General features: G+C 33.1%; 1 protein-coding gene across 3 annotated transcripts in view; it reads right to left on the reverse strand.

Annotated features, from left to right (window-relative positions):
• Positions 1 to 908: 908 nt before the first annotated feature.
• LOC127710918 (uncharacterized) overlaps positions 909 to 22,348 on the reverse strand; it is an 82,517-nt gene continuing 61,077 nt past the window's right edge. The window contains exons 1-5 of one of the 3 annotated variants that reach the window (XM_052216881.1): positions 10,437 to 10,538; positions 5,415 to 5,661; positions 3,874 to 4,018; positions 3,060 to 3,234; positions 909 to 2,702 (exon numbers count right to left, since the gene is read on the reverse strand). In XM_052216881.1, coding sequence (XP_052072841.1) covers positions 2,211 to 2,702; positions 3,060 to 3,234; positions 3,874 to 4,018; positions 5,415 to 5,655 — 1,053 coding nt within the window. In that variant the 5' untranslated portion in view covers positions 5,656 to 5,661; positions 10,437 to 10,538 and the 3' untranslated portion in view covers positions 909 to 2,210. The other 2 variants (XM_052216880.1, XM_052216882.1) reach the window with 2 other exon arrangements.

Here is a 22,348-nt window from a genome sequence, read left to right on the forward strand (position 1 = left end):
TAATCAGAGAGGTATATATATCTAAGAACGACAACTTTTACCTTTTTGTGAAGTGTCTAACTAACCTTATATAATAACGTAAAGGTTACCCTGTGTCTGCTACTCTCCCATCAGGGTTAAAATTTTGCCCCATTACTCTCAATTGAGCAAAAGCAAATTCAGTCAGTTAAACAGAAAATGCTGTTTATTTCCATAAAAAAATTAAATAGGGACAATACATAACGAATAACTGCATATTCACGGAAAGAGAAATTAATTTTATACTATTTATTTGAACATTTGTGTCGTCAAATATATTCATCTAAAACTTCATCCAAATGAATTGTTAGACTACATTAAAAACTGCACTTCTTGTATATAATGTTTTCTTTCACGAAATTTTCAACAGAAATGATAAAAACCATCGAATTTATTATTATAAAATTCAATGTATTAATTCCTGCATGTTCATATGCATTAAGTCTGCCTGGAGTGAAAAGTTCTATGGTCCTTACGAGTGATGGCACGGAATCATAACGGTGGCGAGAGAGCAGCGGACACATGGTAACGTATATGGAATCACCCCTTTTTGCATTGCAGGATCTACAAGGAGGGTGAGTGGATCCCCTTTCTCCGCATTTATGGAAAAATCATGAAAACCAGATGGAATTAATGCCTGTAAGAATTCCTTTTTTAACTGAACTAAACCAATGCCTTAGTGTTTGATTGAAAGGAGCATAGTGAAAATTAAATCAATACATGCTAATAAATTAAAATCAACCTGAATATTAAGTCGACAAAAGACAAAACTAATATACAGCATGTGGATTTGAAAACTACATAAAACTTGGTTATCAAATAAGTGGATCAGACTTCTAAGTATAACATTTTGTTCGTACATATTTACGATAAACAAACAATTGTCAAAGACTTTTTAACTTTATTTAATTCAACAAATGTGACCTGCACTAAAACAAAAAAGAAAAGAACAATCAGAATATATGTATGAAAATATTAGTAAATAAATCTACATTGTATGGCGCCCAGCACCGAGTCTTAGTATTTTGTTAGTAAATAACGATACAAACATTATTGGAAATCATTAAGTTATGACTGTCAAAAAGCTCGATATTTCTAAGTTGTTAATTAACAAATAATAATTCAATAATGCAGATTTTGAAATATATATCAAATTATCTGGTTTTCAATTACAAAAGAACATGTTGTAAATATTACGATTTAAAGCACTTTATTATCATGGACTTTGAACTTTTTTTCTTGCAGTATTTATCACAATAATGTATGAAATCTAAAGTAAGGTAAAAGTAAGAAGACGATATATATAACTGTAAAAAACATGATTCATTGATATAAGATTAAGATTAAGACTGACTTAATTGAGGTGCCTTTCAAACAAATAAATAATAAAAAATGTGTCTCAAATATATCGGAAACGAAAACAGTACCCTAAACGTAACTACATGTATACAGTTTGAATATATTTATAGAAAGCAATTCTATGTAGATATAAGAAGATGTGGTATGAGTGCCAATGAGACAACTCTCCATCCAAGTCACAATTTATAAAAGTAAACCATTATAGGTCAAAGTACGGTCTTCAACACGGAGCCTTGGCTCACACCGCACAGCAAGCTATAAAGGGCCTCAAAAATTACTAGTGTAAAACCATTCAAACCAACGGTCTAATATATATAAAAAAACGAGAAACGAGAAACACTAATGAACCACATCAACAAACGACGACTACTGAACATCAGATTCCTGACTTAGGACAGATGCAAACAATTGCAGCGGGTTTAAACGTTTTAATGGTACCAAACCTTCACCCTTATCTGAAACAATAGTGTAACATCACAACATAGAAAGACACACTATAAGATATCAATTGAAATGCCTTAACTCAATTAAAAGACATATTAACACAAGTGAACATGTATGTGTACTTTTTAAAGTCTTGTGAAATATGCAATATTACTTAATCATTAATTGAAGTGACGATAGAGTTTATCTTTTTCTACTTAGCATACAAATGGAACAGGTTTTAGCTATTTCTTTTTCATCTAGACATTCTAATGTTTCAAAACATATTACACTTAATTTAAGACGTCTTGCAAAACAAATTAAAACTCATAAGTCAATAGAAACCGAGTGAAAATGAATCATGAAATTATACAGTATTGTTTATATTGCGTTTGAAAAATATATACGTCTCAAGCTGACGTGAAATTTAACTTTCCGCTATTTGTACTGCTTCCAAAAAGTTCGTCATCGAATGAATAAATCAAGAAACACGTGACTCCCATAAGAACTCCAATTAGGATTGCCCAAAATGGCGCTCGGTTCGAAATGAACAGCACTCCAAATATAGTTGCATCGATCAACCAAACTCCGGAGAAGAAATAAACGAGATATTCTGGAATCTTCCACAATTTCTCTGCTCCCCATACGTTAAGTTCGACTGATCTTAAATGCAGGAAGAAAACCAAAAATACTCCTGTCGCAACCAGGACTACCATATTCATGATGAGTACTATGTGAGCCGGTGTTATAGCGCGCAGTGTTTTGCGCAGGTCGTCTGCAACTTTAAGGAGTCCGTCAGCTAATCTGCCCTGATTGTTGTACTCTCTAAATGTTGATTCGATTTTTGATACGACACTATCAGTAACTAAGGTAGATGCCTTGTAACCAACAGAAACATGAATCTGTAGAAATAAGAAAATAACTAAATAAATGGTAATTTAAAAAGTCTTTATTATACAATTTTAGGCTTACTGAAATATTAAGAGAACAACCCTTTTATATATTATGAACTTGAAGTTCTTCAGTCTTAAACGAAAGTTTAACACGACAGGTGTCACATGTAGAGCAGAATATGCTTACCCTCCCGGATCTCCTGAGATCAACCCTGGTTTTTTAAAAGATAAATGTTTCTCATTTCTTAGTTTTTTATGTAGTGTTTTGTGGACTTCTTTGTCTTTTCGTCGTGTTTGGTTCTTTTCTCTGACGTTGTAAGATCGTTTAACTTATTAAAAAAAACAACGGCACTTTATAGTACTCACCTTATCTATATCTTGAGCGTACAAGATAATTACGTCATTTCCGCAACTTCCAAGTGCCCAGCCACTGCGCAACTGATCGGCAAAGTTTTCCATAATAGCGTCCAGTTCACCAGAAGTGGCACTCCTAGCGGTTGTGTTTAATGTTGGCTGAATTTCTCCACAGTCATTAATGCATCTGAAATATTGTATCACAGCTGTTAATGTTTTATCATCAGGCAAATGTAGTTAGAAACATAAATGGCTTTTTATACTTCGCGGAATATCAAATAAAAACACATACACATTTAAAGAGTTGGTTTCATCGTGATTAGAAAAAAAAAAAAAAAAGAAACACATGGTTCAAAATTTTGGATCGAAGATACCTTACATTTCACTCTCTATGATATATTTCAAACAAATTTATCAAGCAATGACACGTTTGTTAACAGTGTCAATATGAACACATCAGCAAATATTTATTATATGCTTTCATTTCTTTTTGCCTTTATTTTACTATGCACAGAGCGTTATCTATTTCGTATTACACTCATTGAATTAATATTTGATTGATTGGTTTGGTGTTAAACGCCTCTTTCAGAACTTTTGGCTATTTCGTGGTGGTGAATTTTTATTGGCGAAGGAAGCCAGAGCCCCCGGATAGAACCACCCACCTTCGGCAGGAGAACTGACATTCCTAGTCATATAAGATTGGAGTCAATCGCACCTACCATGTGCGAGTTTCGAACTCACAACATCAGTGTTGACAGGCTAGTAATACAGTTGTTAAATTACTTAGAACCCTCGGCCATAGACATAAATGTTTAAAAATACTTACGTTGTACTGTCCTGCAAGTCTGGTATCCGTATTCTATTTATTAGGGCCACCGCCACAATATAGCTCTGATCTTCACCATCGGGTCCACTACACTGTGTAGATGTATTAGTCTGAATCATGGCCAAAGCCAGATCTACCGCATCAACTGTAATTACCGCAAAGATATTATAAATATGAATAAAAGGAGATGTGGATACATGTATAAAGGTCATTGATAAAGCAACGCAAATAAACAAAAAAAAACAAAGATTTCAACAGTCTTCAACAAAAGACAGGGTCTTGTTAATACAATATGACAAAATCTAAAAATTAAAAATAACAAAAATACCAAACTCCAAGGAAATTCAAAACGGAGAGTCCTTTATAAAAAGGGAAAATGAAAAGCTCAAACGAATGGAAAACAACTGTCATATTCCTGACTTGGTACAGGCATTATCTTATGTAGAAAATGGTGGATTGAACCTGGTTTTAGAGCTAGCTAAACCTCTCACTTTGAGTCAACAAAGGTTGTAAATAAATTAAACAATAACTATCAAAGATATCCAACCAACACCAACTTCTCCAAATAGCATTAACAAAAAAAAAAAAAAAAAAAAATAAATAAAAAAAAATAAAAAAACAGGAAAATAAAATAAAAAAACAACACTATTTTTTTTCGACCAACGATTAATTTTAAAATCAAACAGAATGTTCATTCTCCTAAAATGCAGTGAAATGGTGATTCATGTGTTTGCCTGTGAAACCACGTTTAACTGAAAACATTGTTTAAGTACACAATCCTATCTTCTTTGCTTACTTGATTTACAAAAAGGAACATTTTTGCGCCAATTTTTTGCGTCTAACTCAGATTCTATTGGCCTGAAAATATGTGAAATCTAAGTATGTTGTACATTTTTGTCTATGAGATGACACGCGAGTAAAGATACCAAAGAAAGTTTATTATCTGAGGATAAATTGACCCAACTGTATAGTACTCTATCCAGATAGAATGAGTTTTATTGTTGGATTGCTTGAATATTTCCATATACTTTACTAAGCAACGTCTGAGCGACGTCAATATACGTATCTAAATCAATTGAGGACTACATATCAAGCATGTTTGTTATATGCGCCCGTTGGGATCACTGGCGAAAATTATAACCACGCGTGCTGATGTGTATCCCGATAATGAAATTTCACCGTACGATGACCTATAAGTTAATTTCTTTAGTTTTCTATGTTGTGTTTTGTGTACTATTGTTTGTATGTTGGTCTTTTTCTTTTTTAGCCATGGTGTTGTCAGTTTATTTTCGACTTATGAGTTTGAATGTCCGTTTAATATCTTTCGCCTCTCTTTTACATCCACGTAGTTTTTGTCTCTAATTGACATTTGTCTCATTTGCAATCATACCACATCTCCTAATTTATATATTTTTTTCAAAATAATTTAGTGTTGTTTTAGTCTTTAACGGTACAATGTGAGCAGAGACGACATCACGGGGGTTCCCTTTGTGATCGGAAACTTACCTTGTGATCCCGATGTTATTGGTAAATTAACTTACCTTGTGATGAGATGAGATAATCAGGGTCACACACCCAATGGTGGCCATCAGTAGCTGTCAATCCACATCGTGAGTGGTCAAACTTAGGGTTAGGGAACTTGCAATGAGACCAAATCTTCTCCCCAGTATCTGCGTCAACATTATACGTGTAACCTTGGTAATCAAGCGATGCGTCCGTACAGGTGCTGTACTGTAGGGTCAGAGACGGTAAAAGTGTCACAAGTAATATTTGAAATAACATGTTTTGCTGCAAGAAAAATATTTAGGATAAGTAGAAAAGACAGCGTCAATAAGTGTTAATTATATTTTTATGTGAAAGAAGAAAAGGAAGTCGTCTATAAGACAGAAAATTGTCAGTACTTAGGTGATTTTATAAGAACATTCATTTTATTTAGTCTACAAACTTCGAATGTCTATATACAGATTTGATGTCTAAGACTTTATCCTCATATTTTCTATTACTGATGTCCAGACTTTCGACATTAAGTATAATTGGTTTCGTATCAGATTCCGCGGAACACTTAAAATGCATATTTCTTATGGGCGATGACGCATATGAATTATTTTTCTGGTAAAAGGGAAATAATCCAATCTGATCACGTTCCATCGTCTATACAATGCCTTAAGGTACGTACGATACTTAGGAAATTGCATGCCTAACAATGAAAGTCCGGACGTCTCTAATGAATACATAGAATTTAAAGTCTCTATTTTCAAACAGTGAAAAATAACGTTTAGTTCAATGCTATATAAAATTGAGAATGGAAATGGGGAATGTGTCAAAGAGACAACAACCCGACCATAGAACAGACAACAGCAGAAGGTCACCAACAAGGTCTTCAATGCAGCGAGAAATTCCCGCACCCGGAGGCGTCATTCAGCTGGCCCCTAAACAAATATATATACTATATATATACTATATGAACATTTATATTCGAGTGTATGAATAGAATTTAAAAGTTGAAATAGCTAATCTGAGCCTTTTTAAAGTATTTATTGATCTTAAGTTAAATAGCCACATAAAATTGGAATGAAAACCACTGCAATTATAAATGTCAATCGTACTAAAAATGTAAACAAAGCATAAAAAAATAGAAAACAACACGTTTAATAATTTCATGCGTCAGAAGCGCTTTTCTGGATTTACCTTCATCAGGAACGCTCAAAGCCAAACATTTGAAATCCGAGGGATGTATAAGTACCGAAACCGTTGAAGAGCTATATTACAAAAATACCTAAAAATAAATAGCCAAATTCATCTAAAGTCAACTTTGCCTGAGGGAGTTGAAACCTTAGTTTCTTAATAATTTCAAAATTTAAAAACGGACAATTTTACAAAAGTTTGTTAAATCATGTCAGTACCGAAGTTCTGACTACTGAGCTGATGATACCCTCGGGGACTGATAGTCCACCAGCAGAGGTATCGAACCAGTGATGTAAAAAATTGAAAACAAAACGTTTAATAATTTCATGCGTCTGAAGCGCTTTTCTGGATTTACCTTCATCAGGAACGCTCAATGCCAAATATTTGAAATCCATAAGATTCATTAACAGTCCAGCACTTCATATACTGTTATCCTTTAATATACAGATAATTAATATATATTCAATGTAGCATTCTATTTATTTTTGTGGCTCTGTTTGAAACAGTTTCTTCCAATTTCATGGCTACCAGTTACATTGATAGAGCCAAGAGAAAACAACCGAACTGACAGACTTTTTTCTCACAAACTGATTGGTCGGGTGAACTCCGATAAAAAAAAAGTAATCAGAACTTGTCCCTAGTCCTTTAACAATACCATAGTCCAATACATAGTTACATAACTAGGCCTTTGTGTTCCATTTCTGGATGTGCAAACTTAGGGTAGGGAACTTGCACACCCAAAAGTATTGAATTGTCACTAGGATATATCTACTGGAACACTATCTTACTTGTCAATACCCCGTAGCACCTTTTCATACAAGGCTTCCAAAGAAGTTCCCCAATTAAGATGACGTTTAGTAAATGAATAATTAAAACTTAATGTCGCATGTGAAACAGGATCTTCTAACCCTTTTTTAGTACCTGAGATTACCCCCAGGTTTTGGTGGGGTTCGTGTTGCTCATTCTTTAGTTTTCTATGTAATGTTTTGTAGACCGTTGGGTGTATTTTTCATCGTTTTAAATTTGTTTTTGTTATGCTATTGACAGTTTCTCTATGACTTGTGAGTTTTTAATATTCCTTTTAGGATCTATTAAACATAAATAAAAGACGTCACACTACTGTGACAGCTTGCTCTGTCTCATACATTGACAACACATCATAGTAAACGTCGACAGTGAGAGACCGTTTTGAGTTAAACTTTTTGACAAAAAGTTTCACTTTAATTTACATGAAATTGTGAACTTTCCGTTTTTATGTATATAGCAATATTTTAGCAGTGCCTGTATTTGAAGTTCGTTTCTACCAGTTAATGTGACATTCAAGAACATTAGACAAGGTGCAAGCGGACTTAATCACTTGTCCAATACAGTAACATGTTATGATTGCCCCGTTGACATAGTAGAAGTCCTACCTATATTTTGACCGGAAAGTGTCTGCCTAATATAAAAATAAGGAGATGTGGTATGATTGCCAATGAGACAACTATCCACCAAAATTTAGATAAAGTGGTTGTAAGCAATTATAGGCAACCATACGGCCTTCAACAATGAGAAAAACCCATACCGTATAGTCGGCTATAAAAGGCCCCGACATGAAAATTATGAAACAATTCAATTGAAAAAACTAACGGCCTAATTTATAACAAAACAATAATCTTTTTTGCTTGTCTAAGTTGATCCATTCTCCTGAATCATCTTATATCTGGTCAAAAATACGTACTTTGGTTGTTTTTCTGGAATGTCCATGCAACATTACAAATATTATTGGGATATAAGAGTCCAGATATAACAATCAAATAACTTTATTCTTATAAATGAATGTGTGAGATCATCGGGACACTTGCTTTACATAGATCGTATTGTGACCTATATATACTGTGACCTATAGTGGTTTACTTTTATAAATTTTGACTTGGATGGAGAGTTGTCTCATTGGCACTCATACCACATCTTTTTATATCTATATCTTTTAAAATATTGCTGTGTTAATTAGTCGTTATCCTTTTGGATGTTAATCCTGTTTCTGCTTTGAAATATTTGTGTTAAAAGAAGCGATGGAATAAAATGAACAAGATGTTATTCACACAAGCTGATACGGAACCAAACATGAATAAATAGATAAATAGAGATGTGAGGTATGTGCCAATGAGACGGCAAACCAACAATACAAATAATAATAAAAAAAAAAACCTGCAGGTCAACACTGATCAACATAAAGTTTTCAACAATAAACAGATTAAAATACAATATAGATATACTGAATAAAAAAATAAAAAAATAGACGCTGACAACTATGCTTCATCAATACATCGCTTTACATCATGCGGAATGTTTTATGAATGAGTCCGAAATAATAATATTTTGGATATATTCATGAAATAAAAACAGAATATAGCAACCTGGTAGTATTTAGCAATTTTTAGACATTTATTTTGGTCATGTGATAGAAGTATACAATTGCAGATGTGATTCTGTGAATACTAGTTAAGATCATATAGATATGCCCCTACCACGTTTTTTTTAAATATACGGAGACGATTAACGGGCTTTATATTTGACCTGAGTCAAGTCCCTATGGTTAAGATGTACTCTTTGTACATGACCCCGGTGTGAGATATATTCAAAGGGAATTAATTGATGCTGCTATTAAAATAACTACGTATCAATATCTTAGTTAAAACAGTCTATAAGTGAACCAACTGATGCTAACTAACGAGTACCATTTACATGCAATTATGATGCAACAGATTGTATGAGATACACTCTAGCTAGATCTACTTAAAAAGCAGCCATTTCATTTGCCAACCGGACTTATGTACAGTCGATTTTAAAATTATCTAAAATAAAATACGAGCCTTTTACATGTTAAGCATAAGAAAACAGTGCAACCATAGTACATAATTGAAGATACTTTGTTCACCTCGCTTACTCGTATAAGTTATTTCAAATAATAGCCACATAAAAAAAAAACTAATATAATTTGAGTACTCAACTCCGTCTTTTTTTCCCCCCATCTCGATCAGAGGAATAACAAAGGACACATACAACAATCTGCTAATAATTAATGGAGTTTATACAACTCCTGTACAAAACAAAAATGGAAAATAAACAATGATAATTTTAAAATACCAAATCAAAGAATTCTCGCTGTTACTGACAGCAACCCAAACAATCAAAGTACAGGCAAAAGATGATCACTTGCATGGAAATTAAGATCAAAACTATACATATAAGTAAAAAAAAAGACGCACGAGGTCATGGTCAAAAGAAAAAAAAGCGAAACAAAAACAAAGAATAGCCCATAAAACACTACAAAAAATTTAACACTGAACAACAGAAACCCAATAAAAAACCGGGGGTGATTTCACATTCCTTGTAAGGGTCAGAGGTTTAATAAGAGGGTGAACCACCAGATGACAACGGGTGAATCGAATAAGGCACACACAGCGAAAGAGGTTAAAACAACAGTTCTTGAAATTGCGATATATGGATCCATTAAAACATTCATTTTTTTATATTAAGTATAAAAAATTTCCATTTTCATTTGGTATATTGATTCATTTACTAAAATGTGAATAATATTTTTTCTACACAATACACATTTATTGAAAATTTTACGTTTATGTTTGAATAGAAATTCGTCATACCTATTCAAAGCAGATCAATCAATTATTTATTAAGAATGGAGTTGTTTATGAAAGCAACATGGAGAGTTGAAACACACGAGTTATCAATTCAAATCACATTTTTTGTGTATCAGTTATTTTGAGTTTTTTTTTTAATTTGTCCTACCTTCTATCGAAATTATTTCTCTAGTCCATGATTTTATTTGTAAATGAACTGAAAACTCATTAAATTTAAATCATCTATTTACATACCTGTGAATTGAAAAAGAAAATCCGGGTGTTAGGATATGATAATTGATGAGGACCAGCTTAAGGGTATTTCTATCGATTCTTTGAAGATACTTGTTACTTCATATCAGGTCCGGTTAATGGAATGTATGCACATGTTGTAAATAGGGTTTGATTGAAACTTTTGTTTTGTAAAAAGTGGACTAAGTTTCCATATTTTGTGTGTGTGTGGTATGTGTTCCTGTCTATACCTAGCTTCTCTCCTTATATTCATACAATGTGTAATAAGATTTATTTACGACCCCGCAGTACATGAATATATGACAGTTAAATATGCTGTATATAATTGAAGTTAGTACATCGTTATCGAAATGAAAACCTCCAAAAATTATATTCTTTCAATGTTGGGTTAGCGCAAAATTTATGTCTGTATTAAACACCTGAAATGCCGTTTTTTAAAATAAATTAACTCCGACAGATATTTAATTTTTCGACTTTTTTTAACCAGGGTAAGACAAAATGATATAACACAAACAGTCTCAATTGGTTTTGCTCCTATTTGGAGGATATACGGTGACATAACATTGCTTACATCTATGTCGGTTGGTCTCTGGTGGATAGTTGTTTCATTGGCAATCAAACCACATCTTCTGAATTTTATAAACTAAAATGAATCTAAAATGAAAATATACAAAGTAAATAAATGCTTTAAATTATCGCTCCATTCATTTTCCATCACGGAACTCATGCAAAAAAAAAAAAAAAAAAATCCCTACCGTGCCTCTATATGATAAGGCAGTTCAATACCATAACCATAAATACAGTTTCAATACACAACAAAGTCAATGTCATTGTAAATAACTTTCGTGTACTCCTATATACAGGTATGCTTCAATCTGATCATTTGAATCAACACAGTTTTGTTAGAACTTTAAACTTGTAATATTCTGCCTTTGAATTTATTCAATACAAGTAAAACAAATTACAAATATATTGAAAAGCTGTGCATTTACATAATTACATTTGTCAATGAGAAATTTATTATTAAGAATTAAATCCCTCACAAAGTTTTAATGTAAGTATCACGCAATATCATACATTTACAGTGGGTATTATAGCTGACTAGCGTATCAACCTCCTCGTACACATGTAGAATTGTTAATAGTTAACAAGTTCCATATATTCGAGTTAAAGACATTTACACTACGAACAAATATCTAAACAGATAAGGTAATTTTCCTTGTATTTGATTTAATATTAGATTGATTACTTTATTGTTGATTGTTCAGCGTCTAATGGCAATTTAAGCATATTCAAGATAAAAAAATCTTAAATTATATTACATTTTTTCATTAATGCAAAACAATCCCAATTAGGAATTTATTCATAAAAAAGACATACAAATGCGTAATAGGTTGGTTCAGCAAAATCCCAAACCTTTTCATATAATTTAGATTTTAAAAATGTATACCTTTTCTTATATGGCGTAGGTAAATATGTTACCTTTTCCCTTATTGATTGGGTTTCATGTGGTGTGTTTGAAAAGTGGAATATCAAAGCGTCAAAAGATGGAAAATTTGTGGACCTTATATATTTCAGGATAGTTTTCCCCGCCTATTCACATATTATCAAGCTGGAAAATGTGACCTATTCCAGCGACACGTCTTCACCTTGTAAATAGGAAGTGCCCTCCCCCCCCTCACGAGTTTAAATATCGGTGTTATGTGTTTTGTTAATATGCGTGCAATGATTTGGTGATCTTTTTGGCTGTCTTCATAATTTTGTTTTCGTTTGCTACTATGTTCAATAAGGGTAGGACCATGCACACGGTATTCAAAATGAAAAGTAACAGACCTACACACAATTGACAAAACATGTTCATGATCTTTAAAACAATCATAGAACTACGTCATCGAGTACCCCCCCCCCCTCCCCAAATGTGACTTGGGAATAGAAATATGGTCACCGTTGGTTTTCCTCCGACCGGCAGTAAAACCCTCGCTAAAGTGGGGCGTCCGTTTGGCTGTGCGGGATGTACAAATTCGCAGCCATGTCCGGTCAGAATGGGGACGTTAAATCCGATGCCTCTTGTAAAGAGAGATTCACGCTCTTTGCACGTTAAGAACCCTTGCAGCAACTCTTTGAGAGGTCCGCAGGTGGTCAGGTTGTCCCTATCCAATATACCCTCATTTTCCCGTTGTAGTCCACATTTTCCGAACTTCATCCCGGACGGCCTCTATTATGTATGTATTGTAAAAATATTTCCTTTCTCTATTGGTACTGTACACGTATACCTAACAACAAAATTATTTTCATTTACCTGTGTTTAAAGTTTTTGCAAATGGCTGATATTTTTGTTCGAGCTTATTGTTTTTCTTTAATTGTTTAACATTTCTTACCGATATAACATGTTACTTTTATTATTCTTCCCTTAGTTTATTTATTTTGTATTTACATTGTGTCATAGGTCAAATTTATTTGTTCAGTGTATGTTCAATGGTGTTAATATGTCCTTTGATTGAGTTAAGCTATTTCAGTTGATATTTTATAGTGCGTCTTTCTATGTTGTGATGTTACACTATTGTTTCAGAAAAAGGGTGAAGGTTTGGTACCATTAAAACGTTTAAACCCGCTGCATTTGTTTGCACCTGTCCTAAGTCAGGAATCTGATGTTCATAGTTGTCGTTTGTTGATGTGGTTCATAAGTGTTTCTCGTTTCTCGTTTTTTATATAGATTAGACCGTTGGTTTTCCCGTTTGAATGGTTTTACACTAGTAGTTTTTTGGGGCCCTTTATAGCTTACTGTTCGATGTGAGCCAAGGCTCCGTGTTGAAGACCGTACTGTGACCTATAATGGTTTACTTTTATAAATTTTGACTTGGATGGAGAGTTGTCTCATTGGCACTCATACCACATCTTCTTATATCTATTGTTAATTTGTTCTCGTCCTGAACATGCATGCAATATTTGCCACTGGACGTTCAGCATCCAACAATCAATCAATCGAGTATTTTTAGAGATTAATCAACTATTTTCACTTAATAAACGTTTCATAAGAAAGAACGAAAAAATATCACCAAAGTTTGCTATTTGATATAATAACGAGATATAAAGTACATGTAACAATACAATATATTATGTTTATTGTATAAGCAAATACTGCATTGTGAATTAAATGCGTATTAAAAAAAAATCTGAAGCTGGGTTTGGTCTTACTACCATTTTGAGAATATTGGTAAGGCAGTATATTGAGTCGAAATAGGTCATTCTCCAAGGTTATGTACTATTAAGGGGATTTAAATTGATACGGTTTCTGTCGTATTATAGAATACGAAAATGCATGTCTTGGTCGTGGCATAAGCAATGCTGCATTTTTAAAAAAGTACAATTATGTTTCATGATGATACTCTTTACTGCATTGTCTAACTTAACATTATATTATCTAACATATATTATCTAACAGTTGTATATTGTTTAGAAATTTTCGTTTTTTTTTCTCAAGATAAATACGGTGTCGGAATTAAGATTGTAATATATTTATTTAATTATGCATTGATAAAACGTATTGTAAAGTCTATCATATTAATATGGCAATCATGAAAACGCGTTGTGTGCTCGCCTCGAGTGTGGGAGGTCGTGGGTTCGAAACACGGCCGTTTTAAATCAAAGACTTGAAAATTGTTATTTGCAGCATCTCCGTTAAGCACGCGGCATATAGGAGTACGAGCAATAAAAGACTGGTCGGCTTGGAATGAAAATAATGAATCCGGATATGATGACATGTCATATTGCAGACTGTTACCTTGTTAACTATCACGTTAAAAATCTGACTCAGCGTGTCGGTCTTTTACAAAGCAGGGTTAATATTAATATATTCGATGAGCTGTATTGCAAACGAATAAAGGTATTAAATATCTTAACTTCATTCAGAGTTACTAAATGGCAACATATATAGACTATGATTTTGCGTCTGAAAGCTTTTTTTACATTACAACTGTTTGTATTTATTGCGATACAAAATTAAGGATGTTCGCTACTCTGTTTCAAAATAACAAGCTTTTTAAAAGACTGTTATAAATTGATAGTATATATATAAAGAAAATAAAAAAGCAGAAAAAAATGAAGGGTCCGTGTGTTGCTTTCGAGATTTAAGCCTCTGCAAATTTGGCGGGAAATAATTCTCTCTAGATTTTTCACACATTTAACATTGGCACCTTTTTTCTTTCAAAAACGATGAAAAAATAACAAGGATTTTATAAGATTTTCAAAGATGACATTTTGAACTATATGTAATCAAATTATGGAAAGAAAAGTAGGGGGTTAGTGAACAAAATTTTTAATGGCACTACATTGGTAAATCCAGAGGATTCCGAATATCTGGCAAAAATTCAAAAACAAGAGGAGCGAACATTCTTAAGTCTGTTGTGGTCGACTTTTAAGATAACCCTTCATTTCTAAAGATTTTGCTTACTGTCATTACAAATCTTAGGAATAAGAACGAAAAATAACAGCTGTTGAAAACTGCCTTACTTCATATATACCTAGACTTACCAAGAATAATAGTGTTCCTTTTTGTATTTATATTATCGTTGACAATCAGAATTATTCCAATATATATCATATATAGATATTTTTCTATTTGGTACTATGTATAATTTGGCATGTCATTTAGCATCGGCCCTTGGTGTCTCTTGCAGTCCGGTCACCATACAATATGTATCAACCCCTCTGCATTAGTCACGAAGATGACATGCCAGGTTTGAGCATCTGCTCATAATATTTTAACCAAATTGTCTATCTACATACATTATTTTCCTATATACCTTAACATGATATTAAAAAATAATTCAGAGACAAGTGCCTGTGGTTCAGACATGTTCAAACTGATTTTTTCTTTTCTTTGTATGTATACTTGATTATTGCTTTTTGTTTTTGTTTAAATAATGTTTAATATTGCAATACGCTGTTTGTGATGGAATAAAACATCTTATTCTTTTCTTCTTCTATACCTTGGAATGAAATCAGAAAAGGAAAAACCGTATTAATATTAAAAGAAGCAAGCTAGATCACAGGAATGTGCAAATATAAAAGAACTATATTCGAGCTCCCAACAAGATAGATATGATTTGATTTGATTTTTGTTGTTTTAACGCCACTTTTAAGCACCGCTTTTGGGCTATTTTGTGGCGGCCAGTTTTTATTGGTTGAGGAAGCCGGAGTGCCCGGAGAAAACCACCGACCTTCGATAGGAAAACTGACAATCCTAGTCAATTAAGATTGGAGTCGAGTGCACCCGCACGAGCGGGGTTCGAACTCACAACCTCAGTGTTGACTGGCTAGTGACTACAGTAGTAACTACGTAGACCACTCGGCCACAGAGGCCCCAGATAGATATGATAGGTAGAAACTGAAACAAATCTAATATAAAAGTATGATTTTTATTTCATAGCACAAGGTCGATACTACTGTTTGTGTCCTGCTTCTGCCCGACGGTATCATCAGTTCAGAAGTCATACTTACGACTACACTGACATGATAATCTATTCCGTAGCACTTGAGATCATCCCGGTTTTTGGTGGGGTCAGTGTTGCTCAGTTTTTTTCTATGAAGTTTATTGTGTACTGTTGTTTGTCTTTTGGTTGTATTTCGTTTTTTTACATGGCATTGTCAGTTTGTTTCCGATTTATGAGTTTGAATATCCATTTGGTATCTTTCGTCTCTCTTTTATAAAACATCCATTGTAAATTCGCCGTTTCAGAATCTAATGCATTCTGGGTAATATTTTCTAAAGCGTACACCAAAACGTTGTGATTGGTTTAAAACGTACTTAACAATGGAAATTCAACCAATGACGTAACGTTATTTTCATTTTGGTGTACGAACAATGAGATTACCCATAGTCCTTTAGATTCTGAAAAGGCGAATTAAAAAATATAAAGAAACTAAAGTAAGAACTCCCTCAGGCAAAGTTGACATTACATTGATTTCGTTACTATATTTAGATATCTCGTGGTAATATAGATCATCCAGTTTTATCCCGGCACCCATTGCATTTCTGATGTTTTGTATAAGCGTTCTTGATGAAGACATTTAGCGCACCGGATTTTTAAAAAAGTTGTTATAATATTTTTTAAATAGAGAACTCCGTATATTATTATCTATCTACTATTCAAAGAGGTAGCTATATGTCATAGACAGGCTACCATAAACACAACCCTTACAGAACTGAAATGTTTGCAGCAGGTCTGCAGCAGACTTGCTGCAGGTTTGCTGCAAACAAAAAGCTTGCAGGAACCCTTTGAATGATTTTTGCCGAAGTTTGCAGCTAGCTGCGAACCTCCTGCAAACATTGCAGCTTTTTGCTGCAAGCTTGCGGTAAGTTTGCAAAAACAATTATGTTTGCAGAAAGATCGCAGGAAAAACTAGAATATAAGGGATGTTCGCAGCTAGATTGCAGTAATCTTTGACAACTCTATATGTTTGCAAGAGCATTGCAAGAGTTACATAAAATGACTGAGCATGCCTATTGGTAACTTCCTGGAAGATAAAGTTTTGAAATTTGAAAATGTTGATGGTGTTTGAATCATGTTATAACTATATATATATAAGTATTCAGGGAGCATTAATTTTAGGTTGGAAATTAAAAGTTTAGTTTTTAAAGACATTATTTGTAAGTAGAAATTCTTTGTAGAAGTGTAAACATATAAAATTCGTCTCCTCCACATTAATACCTGCATGAAGGTTTGAAAAACATTTTCAAACATGTAACAAATATACAGAACTCGCAAGTATGTTTCGAGATTATAACTTAATAAATATGACGTTTCTATAATTCAAGTTGAATTCTGTGACAATATTAATTAAATAGCTGTCTATATGCACACAATAAATTTAAAATAATTTGTTTTTTTTGTATTTTTAAATAGATAATCATGCATGCATTATCATTTGAGCACGTACTTAAACAACAAAAAAACTTTAAATTAATTTAGAAAGGTATAAACTTTTGCTATGATAATTTTGCAAGTGATAAGAGTATTTGAATTATTGTATGTATGTAATTAAGTTACCTAATTTTTCAGAATTTGCTGTGTAATATATATAAAGTGATGTGTACACAACATGACATTGGTTAATTGTATAATGTATGTAGTTCCTGCAAGTTTGCAGCAAACACGCAGGAGAAAGATTTATTTGAAAATAAATGTTTGCCGCAGGTCTGCAGCAAACACGCAGCAGATCTGCTGCAAACATGCAGGTGAAAGATTTATTTGCATAAAAATGTTTGCAGCAGGTCTGCCGCAAACACTCATTTGCATATACATGTTTGCAGCAGGTCTGCAGCAAACACTCATTTGCATGGTAAAATGTTTGCATCAGACCTGCAGCAACGATTTGCAGGAGACCGATTTTTTCAGTAAGGGAATATACCAGTAAATCCAGGTCATGTTATTTGAAACGTCTCACATATACAACAATATTTTTCCGGTAAGATCTTTAATAATTATAACGTTATGATTCCATCGTTAAAAAAATAATATATTTTTATGGTGTATTTTTTAAAAATACAAATGCATGTAACATTAATTTTTATATTATTAATTATTCTATTGTTACAAGGTTTTCCGTTGAAAAACAAGCAAAAACGAAAGCAAAAGCAGTTTTAAAACGAGTTAGTAAAATTTTGATTCTGGCATGTCACCACGGTAACTGAATGAAAGTGCAAAATTGTTATGTTCATTTGAAGGAATTGACAATTATGGTCGTTTTTTCACAACAACATTTACTCTGAATACTGTAGACAAACCTGGGCGCCAAAAAAGTTTTAAGGCATGGCACGAACTGAATAAATGATATCTAAATGCATTTTATGTGTTGGAAAGTACAAAAAACGTTCCTTGATTTTTCGTTCCCACAGAAGGAGCCAAAGTAAACAAAATGTTTGAGATGGTCCCTCATGTAATAATTGTAGTGAGTAGGATTGATTTACAAGGACAATAGAGGAACGATAGACATCTACACAACAATAATAGGTGATTTAAACTGTGTAAATATGTGGACATGTCAAATAAATTCAGATGTTTGTTGATTTTACGACCTTCTGAAAGTTGGGGAAAAAAGGGAAGCTCAAAATCTCAATAACCAAGAAAGTTTTTATTTTCAGAAAAATGAAATATATTTAAAATTTATTCATCTAGTTCCTGCCATGCATTAAAGAGGGTCTGGATGGTAGGTCCTTCATTTCTGCATTCTTTTATTTTTTAGGCTATTTTTCTTTATTCTTTATACTTTTTGCTCATTATTCTCAATTCTTTATATTTTAGTACCTCATTATTCTCTGTTCTTTATATTTTAGTACTCAATATTCTCTATTCTATATATTTTTTGCCTGTTATTCTCTATTCTGTATCCCCATACACACCCTCATTAAAACTTGTCTGATTGACAATTTCTTTGCAAAGAAAAAAAAAAACACGGTAGAACAAACTGTATTCCTTTGGAACGATCATGGTGTATTGTGTTGGATCTGGTAATTATTTGTTTCTATTTATTAGTACCTTATTCGTATATTACACATTGATGGCGAGAAATATGTGGTTACGCAATGAAACTTTTATAAAAAAAAACGTACGCAGTTGCGGATCCAAGAGAGGGATTCCGGGGGTTGGAACCCCCCTTTTTTTGACGATCAATGCTTTTGAATGGGGACACATGGTTGGACATCCCCCTTTCATCCTGGGTTGGAACACCCTTTTAAAAATGGCTCGATCCGCCCCTGGTACGCCAGAAGCAGCAAAAAGTGCTCTCTTCATTAAGTTTCAAAGGCAAGGATACAGTTTGTCCTATAGTACATGACGTAAACTCGGTAAAATGTCGAAGTTCTGTCGATATATAGGTGAGAATCAGTAAAAATGTACCTCGATACAAAATTTGTTTTTGGAAACCCAATCTATTGGCAAACACATACAGTTTATGTTTTTTACGCATGCACATACAATGATACAACCTCATATAATTGTAATTCCATACGAAAACAATTGTAAAATATATAAAAGAAAATGGATTGCAAGCACGTGAAACAATTTTCAAAGTCAGTTATTTTGTAAATCAAGGTGGATAGACCTAACATGCTTAATGATTACCTAATTTGTCCTTTATGATCTTTATTGCATACTATGAGATATTAATCTTCAGCAATTTACTGTTAATCATTTTTGCTTAATTGCTTAATTTATTTTTGTTCCAGTTTCACGATGAATTCCAATTCATACTGTGATTCCTGCTCAAGAGGAAGAGAATCAATATCGGCAATAAGGTACTGTTCAGATTGCGAAGAGTGGCTTTGTAAGGAGTGCGTTGAATACCATAACAAATGTAAACCGACCCAGTCCCACCATTTAATGGACATACCGTCAACATTAAGTTTGAAATTACCAAGTTCAAAGAAATTTTGCGAGGTTCATCAAAATGTACCTCTAGATTCGTACTGCACGCAACACGAAACAGTTTGTTGTAGAGCATGTATCCCCTCAAATCACCAATCTTGTAATTATGTCCAACCACTAGAGGTCGCATCCGAAAACATAAAAAAATCTTCGCTATATGGAGATATATTAAGTGAATGGCAAAACATTGCTAAAACATTAAATGATTTAAGACAAAACCGACATGATAATGTCAATGAATTAGAAAAATCTAAATCAGCAATTATTGAAGAGGTCGACAAATGGAAAAATCATTTAATTGAACAAATCAATACTTTGGAAGAAAAACTTAAGATGGACATCTCAGATGCAATACAGAAAAACACTGAAAAATTAAATAAAGAAAGTAGTGAAATTTCAGAACTACATGATAGTGTTCAGGAGAGGGAGCAGCAACTAGAATTTTTAATGGAACATGGATCAAATAATCAGTTGTTTTTTACCCTTCGAGACCAAGAGAAAGGAGTTCAGGATGTTGTAAAGCGTGTGCAAGAAATGACATTGTCTTACAAAAAGACAGTGTTAAAATTTGAAAAAGCTGGCGACATTGAAATTAAATCCTTAGGATCAATATCAAAGGTCGAGGAAGCGTGCGACGTTGCATATCGTTCAGTAAAACTCCAACAAGCCCAAGTTCAGCCTGGAAGAGTCGAATCTATGATTACCGTCCAAAGGAAAATAACTAAACAGTTAAATGTTGGCGATAGCGTGAAAATAACAGATCTAGCGGTTACTGCTGACAATAAACTCTTCCTATGCGACTTTCTGGATGGTGCCAACAAAGTATATGTTATAAGAATTAATCAAGACAATGCAATACACAAAACATTAAGTCTCCGTAGTAAACCATTTGGTATTGCTGTACTAACCGGGACAAACAAAGCAGTTATTACATTTCCATATAAGTCTTATTTACAATTGATCGATACAAACAAATTGAAACCAGGAAAAACCATCCAAGTAGAGGAAGGTTGTTATAGTATAACAACCACTGGAGATTATATTGTAGTCGGTAATGAAACAAAAATCAGAATATTAAAACAAAACGGAGAACTTGTACATAACATTGTATTAACCGGTGAATTATTTCATAACGTTTGTTCACTGATCTACAATCATAAAGATGGTAGTATACTTTACGTTAGAAACGGACACGTGCATCGTATTAAATTAGACTCAACCGTTTTATATCGGTATGATGTGTCTGGGGAAGCGAGTCTAGCAGTTGATGCGCAAGGTCACGTGTACGTGAGTAAATGCATTAAAAATGAGATACAATGTTTCCTACCTGATGGAAAATTCCACGATATAGTGTTGACAGAGAGTGACGGTATTATAACCCCCAACGCTATAGCTTTTAATGAGGATTGTAGCCAATTGATTGTTACGAATGCCACTGGCTTGGTACTCATATACGATTGCGAACAAACTAATTTTTCATAAAAAAACAGTTTTAGATATAACAACAATAGTAGTGCTGAGATATTGTTCATATATACAAAAGAACTTGTAATAAATCATTTACGTTTTTAAGTTAATACTTAGAATAATGTTTACTAGTTAAAACAAATTCGTATTTGATATGCTTTGTTGCCAATTTTAATACAATATGCAAGAACTCAGTTTAATAGTCCGTTGTCAATAAAAAATTGCATACAGCTTGTCAACTTGATTTTATGTTGCACACTTGAACGTCACCAGCATCTCAAGATAGTTAATGCGATACTTATTGAATCGCAGAATAAAATAGATCATGTAAAAAAACGCATGAATGTCATGATTTAATACATTAAGGAGGAAAATATGTTTATAACACACAACTTGACGGTGGTGTAATAAGTTGGGAACTGCTTACACTTCCGGAGCACTTGTGTTCATTGTTTGGATTTGTTTGTGTGACCTTTAACAAAATTAAAAAAAAAATACAGTTCAATTTCTACAATTGCTTTCTCTAAAAGTCAGCATTCATCATGAAATCAGGGAGAAGACACTCCTTGCTCTAGTGAACGTGTCATTACATTCCATACGAAATAAAGATTGATCGAAATTAATGAGAACGTAACATACTATTCGTCGTTTAGGTAGTGTATTATGCTCCTTATGTATTTACGGTCGTTAAGATCCGTTCCTCTATTTAATCAAGCTAAATATCTTCTCAATCCTTTATAACCTCTCTAAAAGTGGCAGTCCAAATTTCAACCATGTTTTTCAGAACGTATCTGAATATTTTAAGATTGTTTGTTCATTTTACCACTTTCTAAAGTATACCTCATTCTTAACTTTAAGACCAATTGAAAGTATGAATCAAACTATTTTTCATGGAATAAAAATAGCTGATGCAATTATATCTTGGTCTGGGAAGAAAATCATACCTTATAAAAAAATACACTGATTCAATATTCAAATGCTAGAGCCATCATATTAAGGTTTATAAATGATGAAGTTAAAGGA

This window comes from Mytilus californianus, unplaced genomic scaffold (assembly GCF_021869535.1).
Source record: "Mytilus californianus isolate M0D057914Y unplaced genomic scaffold, xbMytCali1.0.p SCAF_8, whole genome shotgun sequence".
NCBI classification, from domain to species: domain Eukaryota; kingdom Metazoa; phylum Mollusca; class Bivalvia; order Mytilida; family Mytilidae; genus Mytilus; species Mytilus californianus.